Source organism: Pteropus alecto, unplaced genomic scaffold (assembly GCF_000325575.1).
Source record: "Pteropus alecto unplaced genomic scaffold, ASM32557v1 scaffold98, whole genome shotgun sequence".
Classification (NCBI taxonomy): Eukaryota; Metazoa; Chordata; class Mammalia; order Chiroptera; family Pteropodidae; genus Pteropus; species Pteropus alecto.
In genome coordinates, this window is record NW_006443570.1 from 6,219,054 (window position 1) to 6,246,612 (window position 27,559).

Here is a 27,559-nt window from a genome sequence, read left to right on the forward strand (position 1 = left end):
AATTTGCCCATTGAGGAATTTGTTCAGGCAGCCATTTTTGTTTATAGACATTATGGTAAGGTAATCTCCGAGCTTCATTCTCTTTGTAAACTCAAAAGGCCATAAATACTAAAAGAGAGAACTTTTTAAAGCTCCTAATTTAGCGCCTGCTACATGGTGAATGCTCAGTAGATGTTAACTGCTGCCAATGTTGGGAATGCTATCTAATCTATACATATATAATGATATATAGTCAGTCCACTTACAGTAATATGGAATTGGGCTCTATCCTAATTAAATTGACCATTCTTTTTTTTTTCTTTTTACCAATTGTCAGCAGTTGACCTAAAAATCTTATTCACAAATCTATAAAAAGGTTTATGTCTGACATCTGCAGGCAGAGAGAGCAGTGGATTGTGTAGTGTGTCCTCTGGCCCTTTGCCTCTGTTGCTGCCACACTGGGTTTGTGTTCACACTGGTCTTGCACAATATGAGGGACCTTTATTCACTGTCGCTATGTTGATACCTGTGTAGTCTGTATCCCTCTAGGGCTGTAGCGATTGCTTAGCTATAGGCTTCAAGGTGAGTGGTTTTTAGTCTTCTCTCACATTCTCGCTCCTTGATTCTGTGCTGTTAGGATTAAGTCTGCAGGGATTTCCAGCTCTAGCCTCACTCTGTGCCAGAACTAGCCTCCCTGTAATGATATTTTTGTTATGTTTGGAATTGTTTCTGTATACTGCGGCCAGTACATAAATGTTTGCCCAGAATTTGGAAAACTGCTCAATAGGAATAGATTCATCGGGAAGGAGACTGGTCATCGGCAGATATGACTCCTGGGATTGGAAATAATGTGCCTGGACTGATTCCAGTCAAAGGACCTAGGGTGTCATCTCTGGGGGCAGGACTAGAGTAGGGGGTCCAGTGTTTTGTAGCGTGGATCGTCTAGACCAAGACTCTTTATAGGAGAGATGGTCTGTAGATTTTTCTAAATTCCTTTTCTCTGATTAATATTTTAACTTAGCAACTTAAGATGTTTTTAAAAACTTTTTTTTTTGACTAGGCAGTCTGTTCATGTGGTGCAAAGATCCAGTACTTAGAAATGGTGGGTTGTGAAAAGTCTCTTCTGCTCTATCACCCTGGCCACCTACTTCTCTTCCCTGGAGGTTGCCAGTTATACTCATTTTCTATGTATCCTCTCTGTTAGACAACTTTTTAATGAGTAACTTGGCTCTCGAAGCAATCTATTATCAGGAGTCTCCCACAGTCAATATGAACCTTTTAGTCATGGAAAAAGGGGCCTGTCCCTTTGTAAATAAGTAAATTGACTCTCTGGTTTATATACCTAGCTCATGTGACCTGGTTACATGAGTTACATTTTGAGAAGCTAATCAACTCTTGAATACACCAATGCCTTGTGTTTTTTCTTTTTTCTTTTTTTTCTTTTTTTGTATACACAAAACGAGGTGTTAGACCTCTCATTCATCATGGTATATTTAGTAGGTGGCCAGCAACTAGTTTTTATATGTTAGTATGTTTTTGGCTCTTTCTCACATCAGTGTATTTTCCCTTCTGGTAATGAACTTTGTGACAAGTATATTTATCTTTTTAGTTAATTACAGGTATTACTGCTTATATTTGGAGAATTGGTCGATAGGTTTACTGTTTGGATAGCTGAGTCTCTGGCCTGCAGTGAAAATAGTGAACATTAACCAAGACAAAGAAGATAAGTTGGCTAAGCACTGTGGCAACCTTACATTTGGGTCATAAATCAATGCCGGGGTCAGACTTATTCAGTGTCTGAGCCTAGATTTGGTTTAATTTGAAGCACTTAGATATTTTAAAAAGTCAGAAACTCTCAATTGTCAATAAAAGATAACTATTGAAAACCATATTAATTCTTATTTATTGAGTCGTCTTTTCTTAGGTTTGAAAGAGAAGATAGTGAGGAGCTTCGAAGTCTCCCGAGATGGGTCCTACTTGCTCATAAATGGTGTTGCCGGATACTTTCATCTGCTGTCAATGAAGGTGAAGCATTATTAATTGTTGTTTGTTCTTTTAGGATAAGATATTAGTTTGGGATACTCATGGTGTCCTTAAATCTGCATCTCAAGTAGAGGAGCACAGTGGGACTTGGGGAGACGTTGTGGACAGTGAGGGGAGAACGTCTGAGTATGGGGGAAAGCACAGCTGAGCAGGTGCTACAAATTGTTTTTATTCTACACAGTGTGATTCTTCTGCGTACCTCCTAACAATTTGATAAGTAATACTTGCTATCCTTTTAGACTAAAGAATTGATTAGTAGCATGAAGATCAACGGAAGGATTGCAGCATCCACGTTCTCTTCAGATAGTAAGAAAGTATATGCCTCTTCAGGTAAGTTAGTTAATAACATGGTATGAAGCTTCTTTGAAGCTTTGAATTTGTTTACATTTCAAGTTTAACCAAAGCTGTGTTTGATTTTAGACTATCTTGTTTTAATAAGAAAATCATTGTTATTTTTAGAATGCATTTTTTGTTGCTCTCGGCCTTGTCATTTACTAACTAGTAATAGTGAAGGATTAACCATTTAACAAACACTGCTAACATATTTGGGGAAAAGATGGAGAACAAATACTCATTTAAAAGATGATTCATTCTAAGACTTTTTTTGAAAGTTATGTAGAATCTCATCCCCTTTCTTTTAGCCCCTTTTGACTTGGATTGTGTTTGAAATCGTCTTCCTTATTGTCTAGGAACAGTTCAGAGCTCATCCTCCCTGATATTTCTTTAGTACTATTGAGCAACTTTTGTCATCTGTGATGGTCTCTTGTGTTTTCCTGCTCTTCTGCCTTTTTGACCATCTCGTGTCACCTTTTGACTTGCTCCCTTTCCTGAAGAATTTTGGGAGCTTTACAATCTCAGTGTAGCCCATGCTGTTTGGCAGTGGGAGGCATTGAGGGGTTCTGCCAGTGAGTAGTATCCTGCAATCTATGCAGAGCTTTTAGCACGAGGTGTATATATATATATAAATATATATATATTTTTACCTCAGCAAAAAGCATTTGAAAATATAACAAAAATTTTTTAAAGGTTTTAAAAAAGGATTAACTTAAAAAAACCTCAACTTTAGTGTTAACTTTAATTTTTGTTCTGGTTTTGGCCTAGAATCAAACTTTCACAAAGTTGAGTTTCTTACTTTTGTATTTTTTAATCAACTAACATAAAGTCAGCTGCATCTGTAGTCCGTATGTTGTGCTAAGTTTTTTGGGAGGTAAGGAATTGGTTCAGAGTAGTGTTCTTAATGAAATGGCCCTTGGACGCTGGGAGAGTCAGAGTGCGGGAGAAGGGTTGCAGGGTCAGCAGAGGAACTGAAATTTGGTATATAAATTGGAAGTAGATGTAAAATATTTACAAATTTGGTGACTGGAGGTCTTAATTTACCATAAGAAAGGTCCTAAAAAGCAGGGAAGGGGTACTTAAAAATCAGGCCTTGGTAACTGTAGGGAGTTGCCTATGTTTTGCTTGTTCTCCCCGCTCTTGTCTTCTCTTGTTCTTCTTCTGAAAGGAGCAGTTTATGTGATTGGTATATTGTTCATATTATATTGTTACATGTAAAGAATATTTTGAGATAGAGCTCAAGAAAGAATTTACCTTTTATCTTTTTAGCTTTACCAGTATTTTTTTGTTTATTCATGGATTCATCATTGCCTTTTTTGCGCTAAATTATCATCACCTCATGACCATTTAATGTACCCACTTTCTAGATGATCTTCTTGCCTTCGATCCTCTCTCTCTTCTCATTTTAGTCTTTTGCTAGCCAGACTAATTTAAACACCTTCTTTTATTGTATCATTACCCTACAGACAAACATAAAGGGTTGAAAAACAATGCAATTAAACTTCTCCAAACATATTTTACTACTACCTAACCTATAACCATATACCAGCTTGGGAAATTTTATTTGTTAAGTAAATAGTATAAAGTGAGACTTACTGAATTCTCATTGGGTGGATAAGAGTATAGAAGAGTGAACTTTAGAGCAATATCTACAGGAAAGAAAGAGCTGAATAGGTGAGTGAGATGGGCGTAGGGGCATTATAGAAATAAACCTATAATGGATGTGGAGAAGAGAGTGGTTATCAGTACTGAGTGCTGTAGGAGTGAGAAAAAAGGACTGGTTTTGGCAATTAGGTGGTCATTTCTGTTGTGAAAATATTTGTGTTCTCTTCAGATTTAATATTCTTTATCTTGCACACATCCTCCCTTCTCAAAACTATTTGTGCTTATTCACTTATTGTTTAAGTGATTTGGTAATAGATAAATTGTGCATAGCTTCTTATTTAAATTATAAATGCCTTGTCTGGATCAGTTCATTCTCCTCCTCCTCCTCCTCCTCCTCCTCCATCATCAGCAACATCATCAGTTTGATATCTAGTCTTATGTATTAGGTGCTCTAGTACCTGTTGATACATTTTGGAAGACCTATGCTGATGGGTATTTCGTTTTTTGCTTTTTCCAATTTTGCTTTTTCTAAAAGCTCAACTCAAGCTAAGAGTTTGTGATTTTTACTCTATCGTTTATTAATGATTAATTGAGATTGTAGTTTTCTATACATGCGAATATGCAAGAAATATTTTTAGGCCAGTTTTCTAGACCTACGATGTTTATAGTAGGTCTTTATTTGTAATCCTTTGTACTATTAAAGAGAGACTGAGAATGGTCAGTTCACTTTCAAGTTTAAAGCAAAATTAACCAAACCCTTTTTTGACTCTTCATTCAGCGGATGGGGAAGTTTATGTTTGGGATGTGAATTCTAGAAAGTGCCTGAACAGATTTGTTGATGAAGGCAGTTTATATGGATTGAGCATTGCCACATCTAGGAATGGACAGTATGTGGCTTGTGGGTAAGTAAAGAGAGGTTCTTGTAATTTTTAATCACATTGTGCTAATGAGAAGATATTAAAGAATTGAATATACTAGATGGTACTTAAGTAGTTCTGTTTATAAACTATTTAGTAATAGGATACCTATAAACCTAGGTCCTTTACATTTTATCGTCTTAATGCAGTGTTTGATATTGTTAATGGTGGCTTATCAGCTTTTTAGCAGAGAAGATAATGGACTTGCCTTACATCATTGTATTGTTTCTTATGTTCGAAACATCCATGTGATCACATCAAGTTTTCCAATTACTATTTTAGCTAGTTGCCATTGATGAGGAAATAGAATTAGGTAAGTTGGGTTCAAGTCTTAAAGATACTTAAAGCATTTTTGCCTTCATCTGGCTAGGTGGTATAAACCAAAAACATGTTCTTTGGAAATGCTTTTTACTAACATGGAAATTTTGAAAATATTATCTAGAATGTGTTATTGTGTTATCAATGGAAAAAATGGTTATTACACTGGGGAAAAGATGGCTTTATTCCCTGCTTGATTCTAAAGATGCAGGGTGGGAAGAGGAGGTATTAGATACTTAACCTGTAATTCTAAACTATGTTACTTATCAAACCACTAATCAGGACCTGTAATTTTAGAACTTCCAGAAATGGATCTTTCTGACTTTCTTGGACTAAATGTAATTGATTCCTAAAGAGATTTCAGTCAAATCCTCCCTGGGCAGGAGGTTAAGTGTGTCTTGCTCTCCAGAAGTATAGCATACTTACCATTTTTTCTTCACTTTACTCCCTCTTTCAAGATGGAAATTGGAGAAATTGCTTGTAAATATCCCTAACACTCAGAAATTGGTTAGCTACTACCTTTGGGCCTGGGAGGGAAGGAAAGTAGAGCCAGGCTGTGGAATTTGAAGACCGGGTCAGCATCACCTGATCTGCCATAGGCACTAGGACAGTGGCAGGTAACTTGGAGTTGGAGTGCTCTGGTTAAGGCCCCTCCCTTTCCTGTGTTACCTCTAGTCACCACACCTGTGCCAAACCTGTAGGGACGGGTGTCTCAGCCTGAGCCCAGTATTTACCAGAATAGTGTGCACCATGGCAGCAATTTATGATTAGCAGAACTTCTGGGAATAAAGCTCCTTTCAAATGAAGAATGGTGTTTACACTAATTATAGCTAATTTTAAGCAGAAGTGCTTTTGCCTTATGTGGGGCAAGAATAATTGCACAAAAATCATCTTCACTCAAATTTGTGAAATTCGTTTTTTTTTTTTATCCTTGCCTCTCTGTTTTGTTTCACTTTTATTAATCTCCTTTGAATGGCCCAAACAAGAAAGATTCTAATGTTAGTAGTTTAAACTGATTTGATTTTAATTGCCCTTCATTGTAATTGAATTCTGATGTGCTTGGTCAAAGAACATTATTAGATTTTTATTGTGAAACCTATAAAGGCCTTAAGGCTTGTCGAAGGAATTTCTGATCAGGCAGGTGGGGTGCTGGTGGTGGATTGGTAGGAGAACCTGACACATCTGGCTGGCTGGGTGTTGCCTCCCTTCTTCCCTTTCCTTCCCTCCCCTTCCATTCCCTTCCCTCTCCTTCCTCCCTTCCCCCTCCCTCCTAGTACTGGTGTGAAACTCTTGTCCTCTGCTGCTGCGAATTTAACTCCTTCTTTGGTTAAACTCATCTGTTAATATTGTTAACTCTTCTCATTCAGTGTACCGACATAAAGTGTATGCTTCCTGTTTACAATTTTGATAGGGAAATAGGGAAACCAAGAATGTTGTAAATCGTTCTTTTCATTTACATTGTTTTCTATGGCTTCAGTTAATCTAAGGATTGCTATATATTTTTAGGAAGTTTTCACATTCGTACATCAGTGTTAGAACATACTTGGGAAATCGTTCCGGGTAGCCTTTATTTAATCGACAGGGAACTGATGCTCTGAAGCGTTCTATGAGATACAGCTGAAATCATTTTATTGATAAGGAAACAGGTCTTTTAGGTAATTTAAGTTTTGTTTATTGGTTGTTACTCATTAAATTGATTATTGGCAGAGCTGGATCTGGAACTCAGATTGTTTCTCAGTTCTGTCTTTCCACACTGTCACTTGCCAAATATTTCGATTTTATTTTAAAAGAATACTGGATAATTCAGGGCTATAGAAAAGTGTGAACTTCATTATGATTTAGGGCCTGGAATCATTAGTCTTTTAATGTTTAGCACTCTCATTAAACAAAAAATGGATTTTACTTCATTTAGAGCATCTTTAGGACATGTATGTTTTATAATGCAAAAAACCCTGTTTTATTCAGTGATGTGTTTTGCTTTGGTTTTTTCATTCATAAAAAACATTTATTGAACATTAACCTAGGAATTGGGAGATAGAAGAACAGTGCATCATAACCTTCTTATAGTTCATGATCCCATGGTGAGGAGCTATATACATGTATGTCTGTTTACAAGGCAAGTCATCCTAAGGGCAGCAGTTGATGTAATGTTTGTTAAGAGTATAAGGAATGGAGAAGGCTGTTATAAATGAACATCTGGAAAAGATTTTTTTGAGATATTGGCACTTGAGCTGGGCATTTTGAGAGTCCAATAGGATTTAGGGAAAGGCATTGCAGTAAGGGGTAAGGGAATTCAGGTGTGTGTTCCAAGTGGAGTATAGATGGGATGACTCCTAAGGGAATTAGAATGTAAAGGTAAGCAGGCAAGGAACAACTCATAGAGGTCTTTTATGCTGTGTTGCAGAGTGTCGTCGTTGTATTGAGTGGAAAGAGAAACCATGAAGGGTTTTTAAGTAGAGGGGAATCATCATATATGAATTTCAGGGTTTTGAGGTAGGTAGTTCTCATAGCAGCCTTTGGAGGAGCAACAGAGGTGCAGGGAGACGAGTCTGGAAGTCATTGCAATACTCCAGGCAGGCATTAAGTAGTAAGGACCATCACTAGGGCAGTGGAAACAGGAACAGAGGAGATGGGCAAGTGATGTTTGTAAAAGATGTCATAACTGCTTAGAAAATTGGGATGGGAGAGAAGCAGTGACATTCCTAAGCAGCCAGGAGAGTGGACTTGTCGTAGTATGAGCGGGGAGGAGGACTCTTGCATCTTTCAGGTTTATATTGCATTTGTGAATTAAGTTGCTGTGAATTACAAGTACCTTATTCCTGCTTCTTAAAAATGATGCCCATAACATTAGGTGGTCTGAGCATCGAGATCAAAAACATTAACTGAAAGTTCTTGTTTGTGGATATTTCTGTTAATGGTAAGGTCATTAGGATTCACTTCTTATGAGTATTGGGTATAATTCATTGCTGGTAAATGGTTCAGTAAACTTAGAGTGGGTGATTACTTTCATAACTCTTGATTGTAGATATTCCCAGTAGAGCAAAACTAAGATGCCTGCTTTTACATCTATTGTCCGACACTGTTTTGGAAGTTCTCACAAATAAAACAGAATAAAAAAAGAAAGGGGGAGATCTAATGGGGGAAGGACAGCTCTCATTCACACATTGGAATGCTAGGTCAGCCATAAACCTTTGCATCCCAGGCACTTAAACAGTTAAATAAAGTTGACATTCGGTAAATCTTTTTGAAGGAATGAATAATGGAGAGTCTGTGCTTTCTTGGGTTTTCTAACTAGACTCACAATTGAAAAGCTGCCAGGGTTCTCAAGAGTTCACCAAACTGGAGTAGAACTGAAAGAATGTCTGCCTATTTTGCCTTAGGATGAACTGTCCAGCCCTGGTCCCTTTGTAACATACTATATATGATTCCTGCAAATATCATATTGAAGAGAATCTATATTTACTTAGGTTGTGAAATCTCTTTTGCTGGTTTTTAATCTGTTGTATTATTCTCTTTTCTCTTTCCAGTTCTAATTGTGGAGTGGTAAACATATACAATCAAGATTCTTGTCTCCAAGAAACAAACCCAAAGCCGATAAAAGCTATAATGAACTTAGTTACAGGTGTTACTTCTCTGACCTTCAATCCTACAACAGAAATCTTGGCAATTGCTTCAGAAAAAATGAAAGAAGCAGTCAGATTGGTAATATTTCTTTACCCTTCCCTTTTATCGATAATTTTAAAATTTAAGTTGAAGACATGGAAAGATGACAGGAAAGGAGAATGTTGGATTACTTTAAAAAGAGTAGCTTCTTTCGATGAAATTGCTAGTAGTCTAGCTTCGGGGTGTGGTTGTAGAAATGATGTGCAATAGCCACTAAATTTGTATTATGCCAGTTCTTTTGGGAAAGCTGTGCTGTCCATGCTGAATATTTCTTAACTGGTTGTTCTTCATTTTCAGAGGTTTCTTTCTTTCAGCACATATATTAAAGACTATGTTTAAGGGAAACACTTCTTTTCTGTGCAGTTTTCTTCCCTCATCTACCTTTTTAAGGCCAGTGGAGGCAATTCTTAAATTTTGAAAATAAATTGTGTAAAAAGATTGCAATTTAAATAGCTAGATAGTAGTTGTGAATTTACCTCTGTGCCAGGAGTTCCTGGATGTAACCCAGGTTTGCTGCTTTCCTGGGGAGACTCCCAACTAAGACTTATTACTGAGAAAGGACACAAAGCAAGATCAGCGTGGGGCAAAGTCTGGAGGAAACCAGGTGCTGGCTTCATAGAGTCTTCTCCTAGTGGGGTCAGAGGGCACGTTGCCAAGGACAGATGTGACAACATGTGTTAAGTGTTTTCTACCAAGGAAACTCATTAAGAGACTCGATGACAAGGTTTTTATTGAGGTTTATTATGTACTTATCCTCTGCCTAACATGTACCGAAATTCTAGGTACCCAGAACTAAAAGTAGGTGTTTAGCATAGACCATATTGCACAATTGGTTTAGGCACAGGGAGCCATCCTTGTCGTTTAGAGAAAGTTTCAAATCAGTTTAGGGAACTGTTTACCAGTCAAGTTCTCAGACACCATCTAAGTAAGGGCCACCCTTGCCGGTAGGCCTTTCTAAGGATAATAGTCTCAGGCCTATGGTAACTCTTTTGTGCCCAACCTCACCGCTCAGCTTAAATGTCATCACATCTCTGAAGTTTCCTTCCCTTCAGGCAGAACCAGTTTCTTCATTCATTTAACAGGTATTTGCTCTAGGCACCAGGTTTACAGATGGCATAGAAATTTGAATAGCAGTATTGCATTGTGCCACAGTATGTGTATACCAACAGATTGTAAGCACTGTACAGAGACTATTACTTTTATCTTGCTCACTCAGCAAAGACTCTTGCATACTCACCAACTTTGTATAATAGTGTATAGTTTACAAAGATTTACAAAGAATCCTACAAAAATTTTTGAGCCAAGCAACTATCCTTAGGGATTGATTAACTTACCCAAAGTCAACAGCAAGTAAAGGGCAGAACTGTGCTTTTAGGTTCTGTATTCTCTCTAGCACTTTAGTGGTTTCCAGCTGTATTCCTCAGAGCTCTAGAATGTGTACAGGACTTCAGATGTCAAGTAGGTCAAGGAGGAGGCTGAGCTCTCACTTGAATCATATAGAGCAGCCCTGCTGTTATCTGGTACATATCGGCATTCTCTATAAGGTTTTCTTTGAGGGGAGAAAGGAGTCTGCTAGAAGAAGAGTTTGAAAAATATAGTACTGTTTTATTGCCTCTCTGTTGAATGAATCATCTGATAAAAGAGAAGATTCTAATTCAAGTCAGCTTTAAAATCTCCACTCCTCTAGTGGGAGTGGTGGACTAGTGCATATTAACCTTTTATCATTTTAATGGTAGTAAATTGTTTTATAAAACCATGGGATCTATTTCATGTTGACATAATATATTCTGTAAGACACCTAGTAGTTAGTTCTGCCTAGTTTGCTTCACTGATTATGGCAGCATTTATGGTTTTTTATTGTGGCAAGATCACACAAGGAATTCATTAGTAACCACCAAATCCCATTTTTTAAATGGTAGTCAACCATAATATCTAATGGAAAGAAGCCAGGCATAGCAGCTTCAGAATGCCTCAGTGAAACAGTGTTAATATCATTAAATGCAATCTCTTATAATGATCCAAACAGTTCTGTTATCCCAGCACAACTCAGTGAATATAAATGTAAACCACCGTACCAGTAAGAGACCCATAAGTTAAATTGTTATTACATCTGTAATCTTTTATGTAGTAGAAAGTTGTGGAACTTCTTATCCATTAAATTAAGGATGAGTGAGTTTTTACTTGTTGAATTTTGATATCTGAGCCCTTAAATGACTGAAATGGTGTTGGAGATAAAGGGAATTTTCTGAGGTAAAAAAGTTGATTTCTTATGGGGCTTTTTCTTGATTAATTGTTCAATTACAACTTTCACGACAAGAGCCCTAAAGAGAGGTTAGAGCACATCCAGCTTCTCACCAGGTATAGTCAGTGGTCAGAGGGAAGATTTACTAATGCAGGGAGAGGTTACACCGGGGACTTTGTAGATATAGTCAATTCTCTTAGAAGGACATTGTGAACATTTTTTTTTTTTTTTGCCCCTGATCCAAGTCAATAGAGGAGATAAAATATGAAAATGAGTTGTTGATAAGTTGGTGTTCATCCTCCATCAGGTATAACACACTGGCCTGTGGTGAGAGGGCCTGGCCACCATGTATGGTTGTGTAGGTTATTTGTTGCATGAGGGCACCACTTACATAATAAATTTGTAAATGTGTATATTTACCACAGTATTTCTGGTAGTTTGTTCTGTTTATTTCACTACAAAAATACACAGCTACCTTCTGGTAAAAATGGGCTTTAAAAAATTGCTGTGTCTTGTGCCCCAATTTTTGCCCTGTTAGGGAGTTCCCTATTTGTAATAAGCAATTGATTTAAGTATAAAGTTACACGAATCCAAATAGGGAGACTGTTTTTCCAATTTAGGTTAGAAAATAAAAAGGGTGGTTTAATATAATTATCTTTAAGAAGTCATTCAAGTAGAAAGGTTGGTTCTGGTTTGTTTTGTTTTGAAAGAATCAGAAAGCAGCTCCCCGGACTTCAGAGTCATGCCAGGGAAGTTAATGAGCAAATATCTGGCTATAGTTTGAGTATCAGGTTAGATACAGGGTGGAAACATAAGTGAGGTGTTTTGTTCTTGGCACTCGTAGCATATGGTTATTTCCTGATGGTATGCTCCCATGATGCCATTGGATCACCTATGCAAAGTTGGCGCATGTTCGGAGGATGTAAACTTACAACCTAAGCAAAACACAATTAAGCCAAACCACTTATCAAAAACTCATAATTTCTGCATTCCCAAACTAAGTGTAAATACATTTTGCGTTATATGTGTTGTGGCTTCTCTTCTAAAATTCCAGTGTGCTTTAGATACTTTATATATACATATACACACTTAAATTTTTCAAGGACTTGTATAGGGTAGTGTTTAAGAAGGTTAAAAGTTAAGATCAAATTGGGTACTGCCAACTTCTTAGCTTTAATAGGTCAAGACCATTTCTCATTAACACTAATGCCTTTGCAGTGATGTCATACTGTGCAGGGAGAACCTGCCTTCTGGAGAAGTTGAGAATAATTGAAAATGGCTTGGAGATTCACTATAAACTTTACTTTCTGGACCTGTTGGTCAATAGGCATATATCAGAGGGAGTAGGGCCTAATAAGTGACTGTCTGAAACCTGTTTAATAAACAGATGTATACATATATTAATGAGTTCTACCTAGTACTTGTCTCTGAAAATCACCTTGATTGGATGGTTTAGTCTCATGTAAAACTGTGTAGGATGACAGACTACCAAGATAAATAGCTGAATGGTGACTCCATGTATTTAAACACGGAGGTGCTAATTTCTAGGAAGAGCTAGAGAACATTTGAAAGTGAGTTGTTAAAATCCTAGTCTGCTTAAGGCAACTGCTTCCATGCTTGAGTTTTATTTATCCACAAACCGGGTGAGGATTTTCTTACCTATCTTAGACTTGGGCTCATTTTTCCCAGAAGAAGACTCTTGCAGAAGGAAACTCTCCCTCCTCATGCTTAATCCTGGCCTTGAGGTGAGCTTTTGGCTGTAAGTCAGAACACAGTTTCACTTGATGAACCAACCAGGATTTATTCTGTCCTCCCTGAGGAGAGATTGTAGAAGGCAAAGAATGTAATCATATAGTTGAAAAGTAAAAGTGTAAAAAGCAAACTATATGGCGTTGGAATACTTGGTATGACTCTGCCCAGATTTCACTTGTATAAAATCAGACTCTTCATAAAGTTTAAGTATCTGTTCCCTGTAACCAAATTTTAGTATTCTTTACTGTGGTCATTAAGTTAGAGCATTAATGGGTATTGCTGTTTGACTTTCACTTTAGTTTATTCATTCATTTGTTCATTCAGCAAACACTTGAATCTCCCAGGTACCATGCTAATTGCGGTATTAAAAGCATCAAGAAAATGCTCTCTTCTCTTCCCTCCTTTCTCCCTCATTTAATAGCACACTGAAAAATCAAATTTTAATTTTGAAACGTTTTGCTACATGGATAGAACTGTACTTCACGTGTGCCGCAATCAGAATAAACTTTTGAAATGTTTTGCTACATGGATGGAACTGTACTTCACGTGTGCCGCAATCAGAATAAACTTTTCGTTCCAGGAAAAAGATAGATTGAAGAGTAAAATTTAAGAAAGATGAGTTCCCAGTTGTTAAAATTTAAAACTTTTTATTATTTTCTGCAGGTTCACCTTCCTTCCTGTACAGTATTTTCAAACTTCCCAGTCATTAAAATGAAGAATATTTCTCTTGTTCATACCATGGATTTTTCTCCCAGAAGTGGATATTTTGCTTTGGGGAATGAAAAGGGAAAGGCCCTGATGTATAGGTAGGTGTTATTTATGTTTAAAAGTCAGAAATACCTGTAAGTTTCTTTTGAAAATATGAAGTTGCATTTCTAATTCTACAATTATGTCAATTTATTACTTGTACTTTATTAATTGTAATTTATTAATCAGTTACAATTATAAATTATTAATTTGAGGAAAGGGAGCTACTTTAATACTGTTGCCACTTTCTTGGTGCTTAGTGTTTAGATTCACCTTTGTTAATTTGCCAGTTAGCTGTTTATTCCATGGATGTTTATTTCCCTTCAGCTATAAGCTGTAAATAAGGATATTAACCACAAAAATATCCAGAAGTTATGCTCTGTCCAGGTTCTTTTTGGCGCTCAACCTATTTGGCTATAAAGCAGGAACAAACAAAATCTAATTGCATTGTTGCTGAAAAATATAAATGACAGGTGGCTCTTCATAGAGAACTGAAGAGCTGGAAACCTGTGACTTAAATCACAGCCCCCTTTCCTTGCTCCCTTGTATTGGTAGTGAATGCTACCATGTTTATGTTTATATGCTTCAGCGAAGGCCTGCTTTCAAAATAAAATGAAATCTGAGGTAAAGAAAAGGAAGCACGTAAATTGATTTTGAGGATATAGTTGTGAAAAAAGAATAGAGTGAAGAATAATATGGTTTCAAGTTCTACTTTGAAAGGAAAATGGGTCATACCTGGAAATTTGATATATTCCATTATTCTCATTTCAGATCATTTTTGGACTGATTCTTTCAGTTTGGATTTTATAAAAGAATACCGAGTCTTATTGCACTTAGAAAATCTTTTCCAGTGCTTTGGTTTATTATAACTGAATTTTTCTTTTTTTTTTTTTAAGTAGGCCCCAAAGGCTATTAGAGTTTTCACCAGAGCATTGCTTTTTAGTGAGACTTTCTAGCAAGTGGGTTGGACTGACAGTATTTCTATTGGGTATGGCCAGTCAGATATTTCATAGACCCCAGTTTGATGCTTTGGGGTAAGCTTAATGCTTTTATCTAAAATCTGAGGTATTAACATTAGGATCCTTCAGAATGTCAGATTGAGGAGTCTTAACCTAACTGCCTGAGAAAATGATTGTGATTACATTTCCCCCGCTAAAATATTCCTAAGTGCCATTCTGTGATCTGATTGACAATACTCTGGGTAATCACAAAGCTGTTTAGATGATTTGTCTTTTACTTTTTCAGGTTGCATCATTACTCAGACTTCTAAAGAGATTATTTGAAGTAAGAAAATCCTTTTAAATTGCTTCTTCAGGTTTTAAGGTTATACCCATAGCTGTCAGTGGCAGGGGGACCACATCAGCTGATTTTTGTTTCTTTGTCCCTGAGTTGCTAGATATTCAGTTAGGGGAGTGGGATGGAAGTAGATCAGGAAGAGCCTAGTTGGACTGGCATCTTCCTTGGGAACTTCTTATCCCAAATCACAACAATCTGGCTCCTTTCTTCTGAGGTTGGCTCTTTAATATTGTGTTCAATAATGGTCATTAAAATTGTAATGACTGAACATTTAATCCACAAAAGAGAATAGATTTAACGGTGAGAGATAAGTATCTTCAGGTATAAATATAGCTTCCATGAGCTCAAACTCTCTTATTTCATACATGTTTCTTGAGAGATTATAAGTAGCTAGTAAATAGTGGCTTGTCACAGAGCTAATTAATAGCTGGTCATTAGTTTTGCCACCCCAAATTTAAATCAGTAGGACACGATTCCTCTCCCATGGCTTGATCTTTGACCTGAGATATGGTGGTCGTTCTGAGGTTGAGCTTTGCAGTTGGCTTGTTCATCATAATTGAATAATTTGGTTTCCTCCAAGATTCATAAATGTTGAGGAGAGACTCTTGGGGTGCATATAGACTTAAATAAGGAAAAGAATTTTTGAAGGTAGAGGAATGATAAGCAAAACATTAGCCAGAAGGGGAAAGCAGTCCAGCTATCCTGCCTCCCAAAATTAATTGCCAGTATATGTTTGTTGATAATCAGCAGTTATAATCAAATGTATAATTTCTTCTGTTCTTTCCTCAGATTCATTTGAGTCACAAGAGAAGTCTGCCCTGCTACATCTTCTCATAAACTTTTCTGAATGTGTAATGATATATGGATAATGATTTTTTTGAGCCAGCTGTGCTTATTTAAGTTAAGAGAAATGTCTTAATAAACACATAGCAGCTTTTTTCCAAAAATTAACGTATGTGGTTCTTCCCACCTATACACAGACACACTAATTGGGATGTATTTCTTTTAAGACTAAACGGAGATTGAAATACCTGTCTGTAGCCAGAAATAATATAGGCAGATATTCTCATATTTCACAGTTAACCCTGATTAATATTTTCCCCTTTCCCAGCATAGATGTCTGTTTCAGGGTATCAGCTAACAGAGGCTCTGATCAACTTAATATGAGAGAGAGAGATCTCATAGAATAAATTTTGAACTTCCAAGTTTTCCTGGAAAGTGATTATAGAAGTGAAAAAACTTTTGGATTTAGTACTGCAAATGGTTGTCATTGTTATTTGTTGGGGAGGGAGTAATTGAAAACCTGTTACATTTGTCCTAATTTTTTGCCATTCCCCTTCCTGGAAATATTCATTACCCCACCTTAAATGTTTCATTTAAGGTCCAACGTTATCAGTTGGTTCCATAATTCATAAATTGTAGCATAACCTTGCTTTAGACTAGTCCCTGCATTTCTTGGGAAAAACTGACACTATATCATGTATTGAAGAAATATTAAGAGAGTATCGGGTAGGTCTGAGCATTTTCACGCCACCTCCTTGCTAAAACATGGAAAAGTCATGTTAGAGGAGGAAATTTTGCCAGTGACAAAAAATGGCTCTGGCTCTGCCCACAGTAGATCCCACTTAACTGTATTCAAACAAACAGGTAGAGGAGGGTATCTTTGGTGTCTTCAAGGCCTTTCCAAGTCTGCTGATGATGACCTAGAGCAGCCCAGTAGATCTGGATCGTTAACACATCTTAGCATCTTTCTACAACAACGTTTTCTATTAAGATAGGCTCTTGCTGTACAATTGTGGAGACCCTCTTCCCCATCCCCTCCTTTTGTAGCAAAATATTCCGTAGTAAATATTAACGATAAACATTTCAGATTCCTGAATCCATTCGGCTTGTTAGTGTTATTTCTCGAGTTGCTAGAGGGCAGCATTGCATTATGTGAGTAGTTAAAGGCAAGGCTTTTTGTAGCTTTTTACCATCACCTTGTCTTTAGCTTCAGCTAAACCATTGTTTGTTTCAGTAATAGACACCAAGCTTCATATGTGCTTATTGTGCATATGGTTTTCAGAGTGCGAAAGATTTATGGGAATTTATTCTAGAGAGAATGATGGAAGCAGAGTTTAAGTCAACTACTTTGTTAACATCTCTGGGTCACTTTTATACTGAATGAAGAATTCTCAGTTCAGATCTTTGAGATAGATAAATGTGCTGTTTGTTCTACAGATGGAGTGCTACCACTTCTTTGTCTTTTAATGTTTTTTCCCCTTGATGAGAGTTGGACATTTGCGTCAGGCTCTCATTACGTCTTGTAACCAGTGCCAAGCTAACTTCAAGGAGATGAGAGTCACAATGCTGAACTCACTTATACAGTTCTCTCTTGGCAGTTGCTAGGGTAGCATAAATGTGGCTCCTATCTGTGTTTGGGGTTGGGACCATCTTGAACTGTGAGGTGATATTTTGCCATCCAGACCACACAGGATACACTCAGGTTTGCTTGGGAGTGATGAATTGTTGAGTTGAAGTCCTTGGTGTGTTCTACTTATCTCTCCTCCCATCCTGCTAATATTCATTGAACTAAAGAATTATTAATCTATTGAACTTTCTTGTATTTGAACAAATTACTGGTGAGAAAGCTCTTGCCTTACTGCATGTGTGTTTCTAAACCTGCAAAGAATGAAGCGACCAACAGCTGGGATTGTGACCAGCATTTTTACACTTCAGCTTGGGAATGGGATGTGAAATGAAGGGTCGTTCACACCTGCAATCAGCTCTTAAACCACCTGGGATCCCACTTAAATCCATCACCAAATTCATCATACAAGAAACAAAGCATTGTCTATTCTGCAATTCTAATCTGGAGGAAATGGGTCTGGGTCAAGAGGTGAGGGGAAAAGGCAGAATGTGGAGTAAAAACAGCACTTCTGAGCTCCTAGCACCCTACTTGTGCTGACATTAGGATATATTTATCATCTAAGGAAATTCTCAATGTTCCTCTGTAAAGAAAGCAATATATTTTTTTTGACAGGGAAGTAAATTGAAGTTCAGAGAGATTGAACATCCCTGTCCTAAAGCCTCATTCTTACATAGATTAGTGGTCCTCAAAGTAGGGTGTGCATACTCTTAACAGTATGAGATAGATCCAAGTAGATCACAGGAAGGAAGTAGAACTATGCTGTGCAAAAGTATTTTTGTTTTCATATGTTTATACTACAGATCATGTAGATAATTTATAAACAAATATGTTTGTATTGAGGGTATATGCTAAAGGGTTATCTACGAAAGGACCATTGATTTAGAGGCCAACCTGCCACACCACACTTGACACACCCAAAACACATTTCCACACACCTCCACTTCCTGTGATGTTAACAGCTTCTCCACTAACCTAGTCACTTCACCTAGGTACCTAAGACTGACTTTATTTTTATTTTTGTAAGACTGACTTTAAGCCTGAGATTTTTCTGTCCTTTTCCCCCCACCACAGACTAGTTACCAAGCAGTTTTTACTTTCCAAAAGTCCTCTTTTTCTCCTATCTCACCACCTCCGCAGCTCATCTACTCTTATTTATTAATCCCCTAACTGGTCTCATTACTTCTTACTTCACATTTTCTACTGGATCTCCATGTTGCAGCCCGAGATTTTTTTTAAAACATTTATTATGGGAAACCTCGAACATAGAAAAGAGGGGTGACTAGTATAATAAACCCCCTTGGGTGCATCACACAGCTTCAGCGACGATCAGCTCCTAGGAATCCTCACCCACAAACGTTTATTTTAAAGCCAGGCTAAGATGTATCATTTCATCTGTAAATATTTGAGTAGATATAGGAACGCGTTTTAAAAATAAAAATCTCAACATGTTACTCTTGCTTACAATCCTTCAGTAGTTCATCTCTCCCAAACTCTTAAGTTTCCCCCTCTGTGGCAAGGGCTTAAAAAAAGAACTGTCTTGTAGGACTAGTTATTAGGTTCAAAACAGCACCTGGCCCTGAGCAATCTCTCAGTGACTGTTAGCTGCTGTCATTGTAATCATCTTGGCCATGATCGGGTACAAAATAATACTCAGGTTCCTTTGCTTGGTAGAGAGGCCCATTATTTCTGCCTCTTCCTATCTCTTCCGCTTTCTCACTTACCTTATACTCCAGAAGTCTTGAGCTGTTTGAAATTTCCTGGAGTAAGCCAGCTGGTTTTCTCCCCCATGCCTTTCTTTTTGCTGATGCTTCCTTCTTGCCTTTTCTTTTGTGTGCCTTTCAAACTCTGCACATCTAACAAGACTAAGATGGACTTCTATCGTGTGTGTGTGTGTATACTCCTTCTTGCATTTGTTTGTTTATACAGTCTTTCCAGAAGATTTGAAGTGGCTTTCCAAATAGTAAAGAGAAAATAAACAGGAACCAGGACCTGGAAAAGATGGGAAATTTTAACCCAAATATGTAGGCCATATTCAGTTACTAAAGTTGAGCTGTAATTTTTTCTTCCAATTTTTGGCCTAAGCAATACTCTTATATTTTTTTTGAAAAAATGTATTTTTTAAAAAAGTAGTAGCCTTTTTCTCTTTCTAACCAAAGGAACCTCCATTAGCAGTTTGAAGTATATCTTGCTAGTAGGTTTTGTTGTTGAGTCAATTATGTGTTCAGATGCAAGAAACAACCTGACAAATAGTGGCTTAAATCATAAAGACATTTATTATTTAAGAAGTCTAGAGGTGGCTGACTGGCTTCAGAATCCATTTGGTGGCTCACTAAATCTCTGACTCTGGTGTGTCTTTGATTCTCTTTGCTGTGTGTCGTGGCTACAAAATGGCTGCTCCACCTCAAGTCCCACATCCTTATGCAATAGGAGAGCATTCCAGGCTGGAAGGAAGGAGACAGGGAGAAAACTTTCCTGGCAAAGCTTTTCTTTTTAATCAAAGGAGAAAGTGTCCTAGGAGTCTCCCTGCAGACTTTCCCTCATGTTTCCTTGGTAAAAGAGGGTCCCAGTCACCACCTCCAGACCAGTCACTGGCAAAGAGGACCAATTTTGCATAAAAACCAATTATGCTTCATCCCAGGGGCTGGCAGTGGGGTCTGCTGCCTCTGAGCACATAGCTATCTGGCTATTGCTTGAAAAAACTGGTCATTCTGTTTGCAAGGAGGAAAAGGAAATAGGGAATGACTTGGGAGAAAACCAGTGCTTACCACAGGTACATGCATGCATTAAAAAGTTAAAAAAAAAAATTTTTTTTTAAATTTTTCAGCAGCATTGGATCGAAATTGTAATATTCTCCAACTCAGTATTTTCACTTAATATCACATTCTCAGCAGTCATAGCAGTTCATATGGATGTCCCTCATTCATTGTAACTATTGCATAGTATCCCTGAGTGAGGATGTTTGGGTGGTTTCCTGTCTTTTGCTATTACGAACAATGCTGCCATTAACATTCTTATACAGATCTCTGTACACACGTGTTTTCCTCAAGGAGAGACACCTGGAAGTAGAATGGCTAGATAATACATTGAAAGTTTTTATTAAAAACTTTGATAAAAATCATTCTCCAAAAAGTCTATAACAATGACATTCCCCTAACAGTGGATGAGAGTTCCCCTCCCCCTCTTTGACAGCTAAGCAGTGACAAAATATCACTACTAGACATTATTTATAACCTAAGGAAAGAAAAATGATACCTATTATTATTTTAGTTGCTGTACTACGATTTTGATACCTTCGATTGAAAAAAGAACGACAAAAGTTACGTGATTCACTATGTCCATAAGAAGTTAATACTAAATCCCCTGAGAAAATCTCTCCACTCACTCTGTCTCCCATCCTTGGCAGTATTTGTTAACGTATTTCTCTCCTGCTAATATTTTATTCATCTTTGTATCTCCAGCATCGAGTTCAATGTTAGCTCTATTTGTGAGATAGATAATTTTATGAGCTTAAAAAATTCTGACCTGATAATGGAGAGAACAAAGGGTAAATATGGGGTAATAATGACCAAGAGCACATTTTCTGAATCCCAAATCAAGCGACATGGGTCGACTCATGATTTTTGCCTCTTTCAGATGTGCGAAGCTGTCTTGGAGGTGCCATATGAATGTAAAAATAACAAAACTTCTGAGGTATTTTGATGGTTTATACAAACAGCAGGTCAGAATATTTGGAATTGGGACTATTTTGGAAATTAAGTGTTAAAGAAGTGCTTGAGAGGGAATGCTGAAGCATACGGAGAGATGAACTTTAGGTAGTTGGAGGCAAAACTCCAGTTAGTAGTTTTTAAAATAGATGATGAGTTGAAAATAACCGTGAAACTTTGAGTCAGCCAACAGCCAGCAAATGCATTTTCTTATCGACAGCTCGGCAGTGATAAAATTCCTGCATTATAGATCCCGATTTCCCTTCAGAAAGCATATATGGGTTTGGCATAGTAAAATGAAATGAAATTCCCAGAAATTCCAGTAAGATGATATACTGTTATTTTTTATATGCTTTCGTTCTCTCACAAACTCTTGCTTGCTTCCTCAAAGGTAACACCTTCCTCCTGTTGCCCTCATCAGGATTTTCAAATTCATTTATCCACCCCATCCATTCATTTATCCACCCTTCCCATCCCCTCCATTCAACGACGATCAGTCGAGCACCTGTGTATGTCAGGTACTACATTGTTCATGCTGGATTCCCAGCACTCATGGACAGATACAGTCCTCCCCTCATGGAGGGAAAGCCACACATTAGACAGGTACTTACAAGTTTGACAAGTGTGACTGAAGGGGAAGGGTAGAGTGCTTTGGGAACACGGAGCAAGAATACTTGACCTGGTTCAAAGGGTCCTGGAAGGCTCCTTGTGGAAGCCACGTTTAAGTTGAGTTCAGAAGAGTGCGTAGGAGTTAGCCAGGAGAAGGAGGAGTATTTCATCCTAGTCCCTGCTGCCATCTCACCCCATTTCTCCCCTAGGCCTGCCCACCACCACTCTGTATGGAATTCCCCATTCTGTTGTGAAAACTTCCTGGGCGTCTCTGAGTGCTTTTTTAAAATTTGGAATCCTGGGTCCTCTCTGAAGCTCTTGGGTCTCTGGTGGACCTCTTTCTTCTCTTTGGTGGCTCTGACCCATCCACACCCTCTCTGCTTCTGCTTCCTAGACAGTGATCTAATATGACTTTGAAAGGGAATGGAGAAATAATTTTGTCTTATTTCCAAGTTTTGGATAACTTTTTTTTTTAATAACATTTATAAAGTACTTTAGCCCTGTGTCCAGCAGAATAAACTCTTGATATGTTATACTACTGCTATTATTTTTAAAAGACTCTGACAGTACATTGCACATAAGAGGCTTTGCATAAGTGCTGAGTCCCTCCATCTCAGTGCCCGAGGGCCCATGCTGGGTAGAGAAGATAGGGCTGTAGGAATCATATGTTTGGTAGAAAACTTAGAGATCATCTGGTCCCAATGATGATTTGTCCAAGGTCACACAACCTGTTAATGTCAGAGCTAGATTTGGGACCCAGGTCTTGACACTTGAACCCAAGTGTCAAGACCTGGGTCCTACAGTACTTTCTACTACAGTACTGCATGCTCTTCACTCTCTGTGGGAACCCTTGGTGGGGCTCGCTGTCTTATCACTGGAAAGGTGACAAAGACCTTGAGTCTGTGCTCTCAGAAGTCTCCTCTGGACTCTATGCATAAAGGGGGTTGTCTCATGCAACCCTGGAAACCCCCATGCTCTCCAGGGAGCATCTCTGATTGTCTCTCAGAGAGGGTTGGGGTGGGGAGAGGATACATACAATGCCCCCTTCTGCTATTTCCCAGTCTGCCCTGTCTTGAGGGTTTGGAGGACCTGTACTCCTGAATTTTTCTGCATCCCTCAATCTTTTCTTGAAGCATCCCTTCTGCTTTGCTTGTGGAGACATTGCCTTGTAGGTAGCAGTTAGTATCGACTGTGGGTCTTCTGGTGTACAGTTTTAAGGACGTGGGTCCTTTCAGAGACGTGCTCCAGGAGGCAGTACAGCATCATAGTTAAGTGCACAAACCTGAAGTCAACCTACTTGCTTTTAAATGCCAGCCCTAGCTTGGGCTAATTATGCTCTCCAAGTTTGAGTTTCTTCACCTGTAAAAGAGGGACAAAAAGACTATTCCAGAGGGCCAATGGAGAATTAAGAGTCACTATAGCATATAAAGCACAGGGTCCATTGCCTGGCACATGGCAAACATTCAATAAATGCCAGCTGTTATTATTTCCTCATCTGATCCCACAGCAGCCTTGGGAGGTAGGCAGGGCAGGTGTTATTAACCCTTCTATACCCCTGGGAAGACTGAGGTTCGGAAATGTTAAATGACTTGACCTAAGGTCACAAATCCAGTAAATGGCAGTCAGGACCCCAGTCAGTGTCCTGACTCTAAGTCCAGTGCTCCTTCCATTCTCAGAGTGGCCTCTGGAATGGATGATATTTCCCTTGAGAATCTATCTGCCTGACTGACTTTCATGTCTGTGAATTCTCTCTCTTTCCTGCTGCTCCTCCTCCTGCTGGAATTCTACCTGGTGCTAGTGTCCAGAAACCTATGGGCCAAACCTCTCTCTGTTGATCAGAGGCTGCCCGGATGCGGGTCTGTCTTAGGAAGGATCCAGAAGAGTACTCGGCACCTGCGAGGCTGTCTAGTCCATCCATGCAGTGGTGTCCCGAACCCTCAGCCGAGTTAGTTGTTTATTGAGTGGAATTACTTTAGGTCCCTCCAATTTGAAAAAAAGACCTATTATAAATTTATGCATCTGAAAGTTGCAGAATCATTTAATTCTTCTAACAGACATCGTAATATATATATGAGATCACTAAAAAGATACTAATGAGTTTTTACACTACTGCACTTTCTACAAAGGATAATTTCTCATGCAAGGCCTCTGGGCTTCTTGCTTTTATATATCACCAAAACATTCCATTTTGTTCAATAAAAGCACTGAGTTTCATCTTTCTTCATTGTCTGATGTATTGTCAGGGAAGACACTAGTGCTACTTTATTGTCTTACCTCTGGAGTATTAATTTCTGAAGTGAAAAGCTCTTCCACTTATTGTGTAGATGACTCTGGGTGAGTTACTGAACCTCTCTGAGCCTTAGTCGCCACATCTGAAGTGATAATTACCTGACGTAGATGATGCGTTTCAAGGGCCTCACATAGCACTGTCCCTGACATTTAGCAGGTGCTCAGTCAGCCCGAGTGTATCTTTATCTTATGTTACTATAGTCCTTCACACTTATCCATCCATAGTCACATGCATTCTTTTATTTTCTTCTGTCTCTGTGAAGCCCATGGGACCAATATTAATTTGAAATATAGATATGGCTAAATTACTTTACAAAAACCTTTATCAGTTTATACTCATTGACCCTGTGTGAAAATCCCCAATTTACTCTCTTTACTTAGCATAGCAAAAATTTTTTAATTGAAAAAGAAAACACAGATATAAAAACCCACACATAATTAATGCATGGCTTAATGAATTATTATAAGGCCACCCAGGTCAAAAAATAAAACTTTGCCACCCACTCCTGGAACCCCTCCATGTACCCTGTCCCCACCCCATGCCCTCTCTCCCTATACATCACCAGTCTCCTGACTTTTGTAGAAATCACTTTCCTAGTTTTTAAAGTTTTGTTATCCAAAAGTGCATCTTGAGACAATAACGTTTAGTCTCGTCCATTTAAAAAAAAAATGTGAGATTTCTTTTGAATCTCTTTTAATCTATAAGTTCCTCCTCCATTTTTTTGTCTTTACAATTTATCTGTTCAAGAATTCAAGCCATTTGACTTGTAGAGTTTCCCACGGTCTGGGTTTTGCTGATTGCCTGCTCATGGTGCAGTTTCTGTTGTTCAAACCACCCGTCTGTAGTATTTTGCCTTGGCAGGCCCAGCAAATGAGTGTAGTGGCCATTCGTTTTCCTCTCTGAGTAGATTCCAAGCACACATATAATCGTTTAGCACATGCTTGTCGATTACCTGAAGGATCCAAGCACTGTGCAAGCTGCTAGGGACAGTGAGGGTCATGAGGTACTCCCTTAAGAATCTCACTGAAAGAATAAACCTTTGCAGAGGAAATCGTCATCAGAAGGAACTTCCTGGAAGAAATACTAATAGGAAAACCTGGCAGCTCAGCAGGTGCTGTCTCATTGGTTATCTCAGTTGATCCCCACAACAACATTAGGAGGTATTATCTGCATCTTCCTCTTGCTTGAGATTGAGAGATTCATATACTAAGGATCAGAGAGGTAAGTTCAGGGTCACAAGCCAGTAAGTGGCAGAGATTTGGACATTGATTCCTAAGTCTAAAGCCGCGTCATCTCTGGTGCATCTTGACTTTTCCTGATGACACCAGTTCAACTTTGGAGTCTTGGCCCGTGAGAATAGACTTCCTTGGATATTCTCAAGATCTGATATAAAGCATTTGATATGAGTAAATTTCTGACCCTATTCCTCAAGAAACAGTAGATGCTCTTTATAATAACTTTTGGATATTTTCACAGTCAGAAGGAATCAATTTTTGGTGATTCCTGTGTCTCATTGTTCATTTTTTCTTCCATGTTGGGGAGAGATGCCTTCCCACCCCCATTCAGCCTGTAGACACACTGAGCTTAATGGAGGATGCTTTGACCTGTGGTTCTTGTGATTGGTAGCTGTGATCATCACAAACCTCTGAGAGCCTGAGGGACGGGGAGGAGTAGGTGGCAGTTCTGCTAAGAAAGATGAGATGCACATAACTACCATTGACATTTGCTTCCACTGTAAATCTTTTCAAAGAGACTCTGCATCTCTAACTGAATGCCTTCACAGCGAGATGGCATCCAGCTTGATGAATCAATTGTGGCTTCATTAGTCTCTCCCTGATATTTAATAGTAGCTGATACCTGGCCCTTCAGGGGCCAGCTCAGGCACCAACATCAAGAGGACAAGGGTCAGGCTGGGAGGGCTCAAGTCAACAAGGGAGGGGCTGGTTTTCCTCCTGTCAGGAGCAAATCCATTCTCATGCTTCATTACTGAATTAATTGTACAAGGGAACATTAAATACAAAGAAAGAGAAATAAACAAAAAACACAGGTAGAAAGACAATTAGAAAGTAGAAGAAATGGGAGCTGGCATTTATGGAGCGCTCAAATCTCTCCTGAGCTCAAACATTCTGGATTCTTCTGCAACTTCTCTCTACATACATCACCTCATTTAATCCTCACCAAGACCCTCTGATTATCTTCATTTTGGAGAGAAGAAATGGAGACCTAGGGAGATTGAGGATCTTGCCTGGCTGCCCAGGTATAAGGACTGTGGAAAGGCAAAGTCTGTATTCCTTGTACTGCTCTGGTACAGCCCAATTCATTCAACATCACAGATGCACAGACCTCAGCTGGCAGGCTAAATCTACTCCGCTCCCTATTTCTGTACTGCTGTGATCAAAGAATGGTTTTTCCATTTTTAAATGGCTTAAAGAAAATAAAAAGAAGACTATTTCATGACATGTGAAAATGATATGAAATTAAAATTTTTGTGTCCACAAAGTTTTGTTGGAACACAGACCTACTCGTTTATTTACAGATAATCTGTGGCTGCTTTTGTCCTACTGTGACTGTAGTCGCCACAATGACACGATGGCCAGCAAAACCTAAAATATTTGCTACCTGGACTTTTACAGAGTTTGCTAACCCTGTTCAGACAGATTCCTGGCCACCCTGAATGACACAGGAAGAGATGAATTGAGTTCAGACATGGATGCACACTTTATTGATAACTGGCGTGGCTAGACGTAATTTAGCACTCACAATCTCAGAAACACAAAACACTGTTTCATCACCAGCCAGAAATGGCCCCGTAAGGGTTTTAGGATTTATAAGCATCATTAAATATTGCAGTAGAGAGTGTTCCACCACTTCAGTGATTTGCCTTGAAGTTACTTAATATTTTCAAGTAAATGCCAAGGATGGGGTTTTGAATGTAACTTGAAGAGTTTGCTAATTTCTTTGTCCCTTGATTATTGTGTGTGTGACTATTACAAAAAAATATTTATTTTTCCTAAAGTTGCTCAGCTCAGTCAGGGTTTGTGGCTAATTTATCAATGTGGGTGGTATATATCACATTTGTCCATTTCAGCTAAAAGGGAAGGCAAAAGATAAAAGAAAAGAAGACAACCCATTGTAGGCTCTTCCCAGGTCACCGGTTTCATTGTAACATGCTTTTAAAAGAACATGCATGAGTAGATTATCTCACTCTACAGTCCAAGAAAGTTTGACTCTTTTGTGATAACAAATTCTCTGACCTGCCAGGAAACCACCCAGAGAGGAGCAGAAGGGGAAGATGCTCTCTCTTTCTATTTTTCAATATGGCTCCTTTTAATTCAAGAAAGCCCTCCTGTCCTCAACATCTCATTCTTGCTCATGATCCCCATGAAGATCACGGGCTGACTACTTTTGTCCCATGTCCTCTTCAAGCTTTATTTCTTCTGTGAACCTCTTTGGACTCCTGGTTAAATCTTTCTACTCACTGTCACCATTCTATCTTAAGCACCTATCATATATTATCATAGGCTACTTGTCTGTTAATATAGCTATTTCTCCCCTGCCATGGGCTTTCTAAGGGGTGCTGTCTGTTTTTTTTTTTTCCTTCTGTACTCCCAGACCCAAACAGTGACCACCACGAAATTGACCCTTACTAAA

At 38.4% G+C, this 27,559-nt stretch overlaps 1 protein-coding gene across 2 annotated transcripts in view; it reads left to right on the forward strand.

Annotated features, from left to right (window-relative positions):
• Nucleotides 1–15,842, forward strand: part of UTP18 (UTP18, small subunit processome component) — a 28,775-nt gene extending 12,933 nt beyond the window's left edge. For both annotated transcript variants that reach the window (XM_006924845.3, XM_025041711.1), the window contains exons 8-14: nt 1,904–2,004; nt 2,262–2,352; nt 4,739–4,862; nt 8,723–8,897; nt 13,516–13,658; nt 14,845–14,883; nt 15,685–15,842. In XM_006924845.3, coding sequence (XP_006924907.1) covers nt 1,904–2,004; nt 2,262–2,352; nt 4,739–4,862; nt 8,723–8,897; nt 13,516–13,658; nt 14,845–14,869 — 659 coding nt within the window. In that variant the 3' untranslated portion in view covers nt 14,870–14,883; nt 15,685–15,842. The remainder of the gene's footprint in view (nt 1–1,903; nt 2,005–2,261; nt 2,353–4,738; nt 4,863–8,722; nt 8,898–13,515; nt 13,659–14,844; nt 14,884–15,684) is intronic.
• The last annotated feature ends 11,717 nt before the right edge of the window (nt 15,843–27,559 follow it).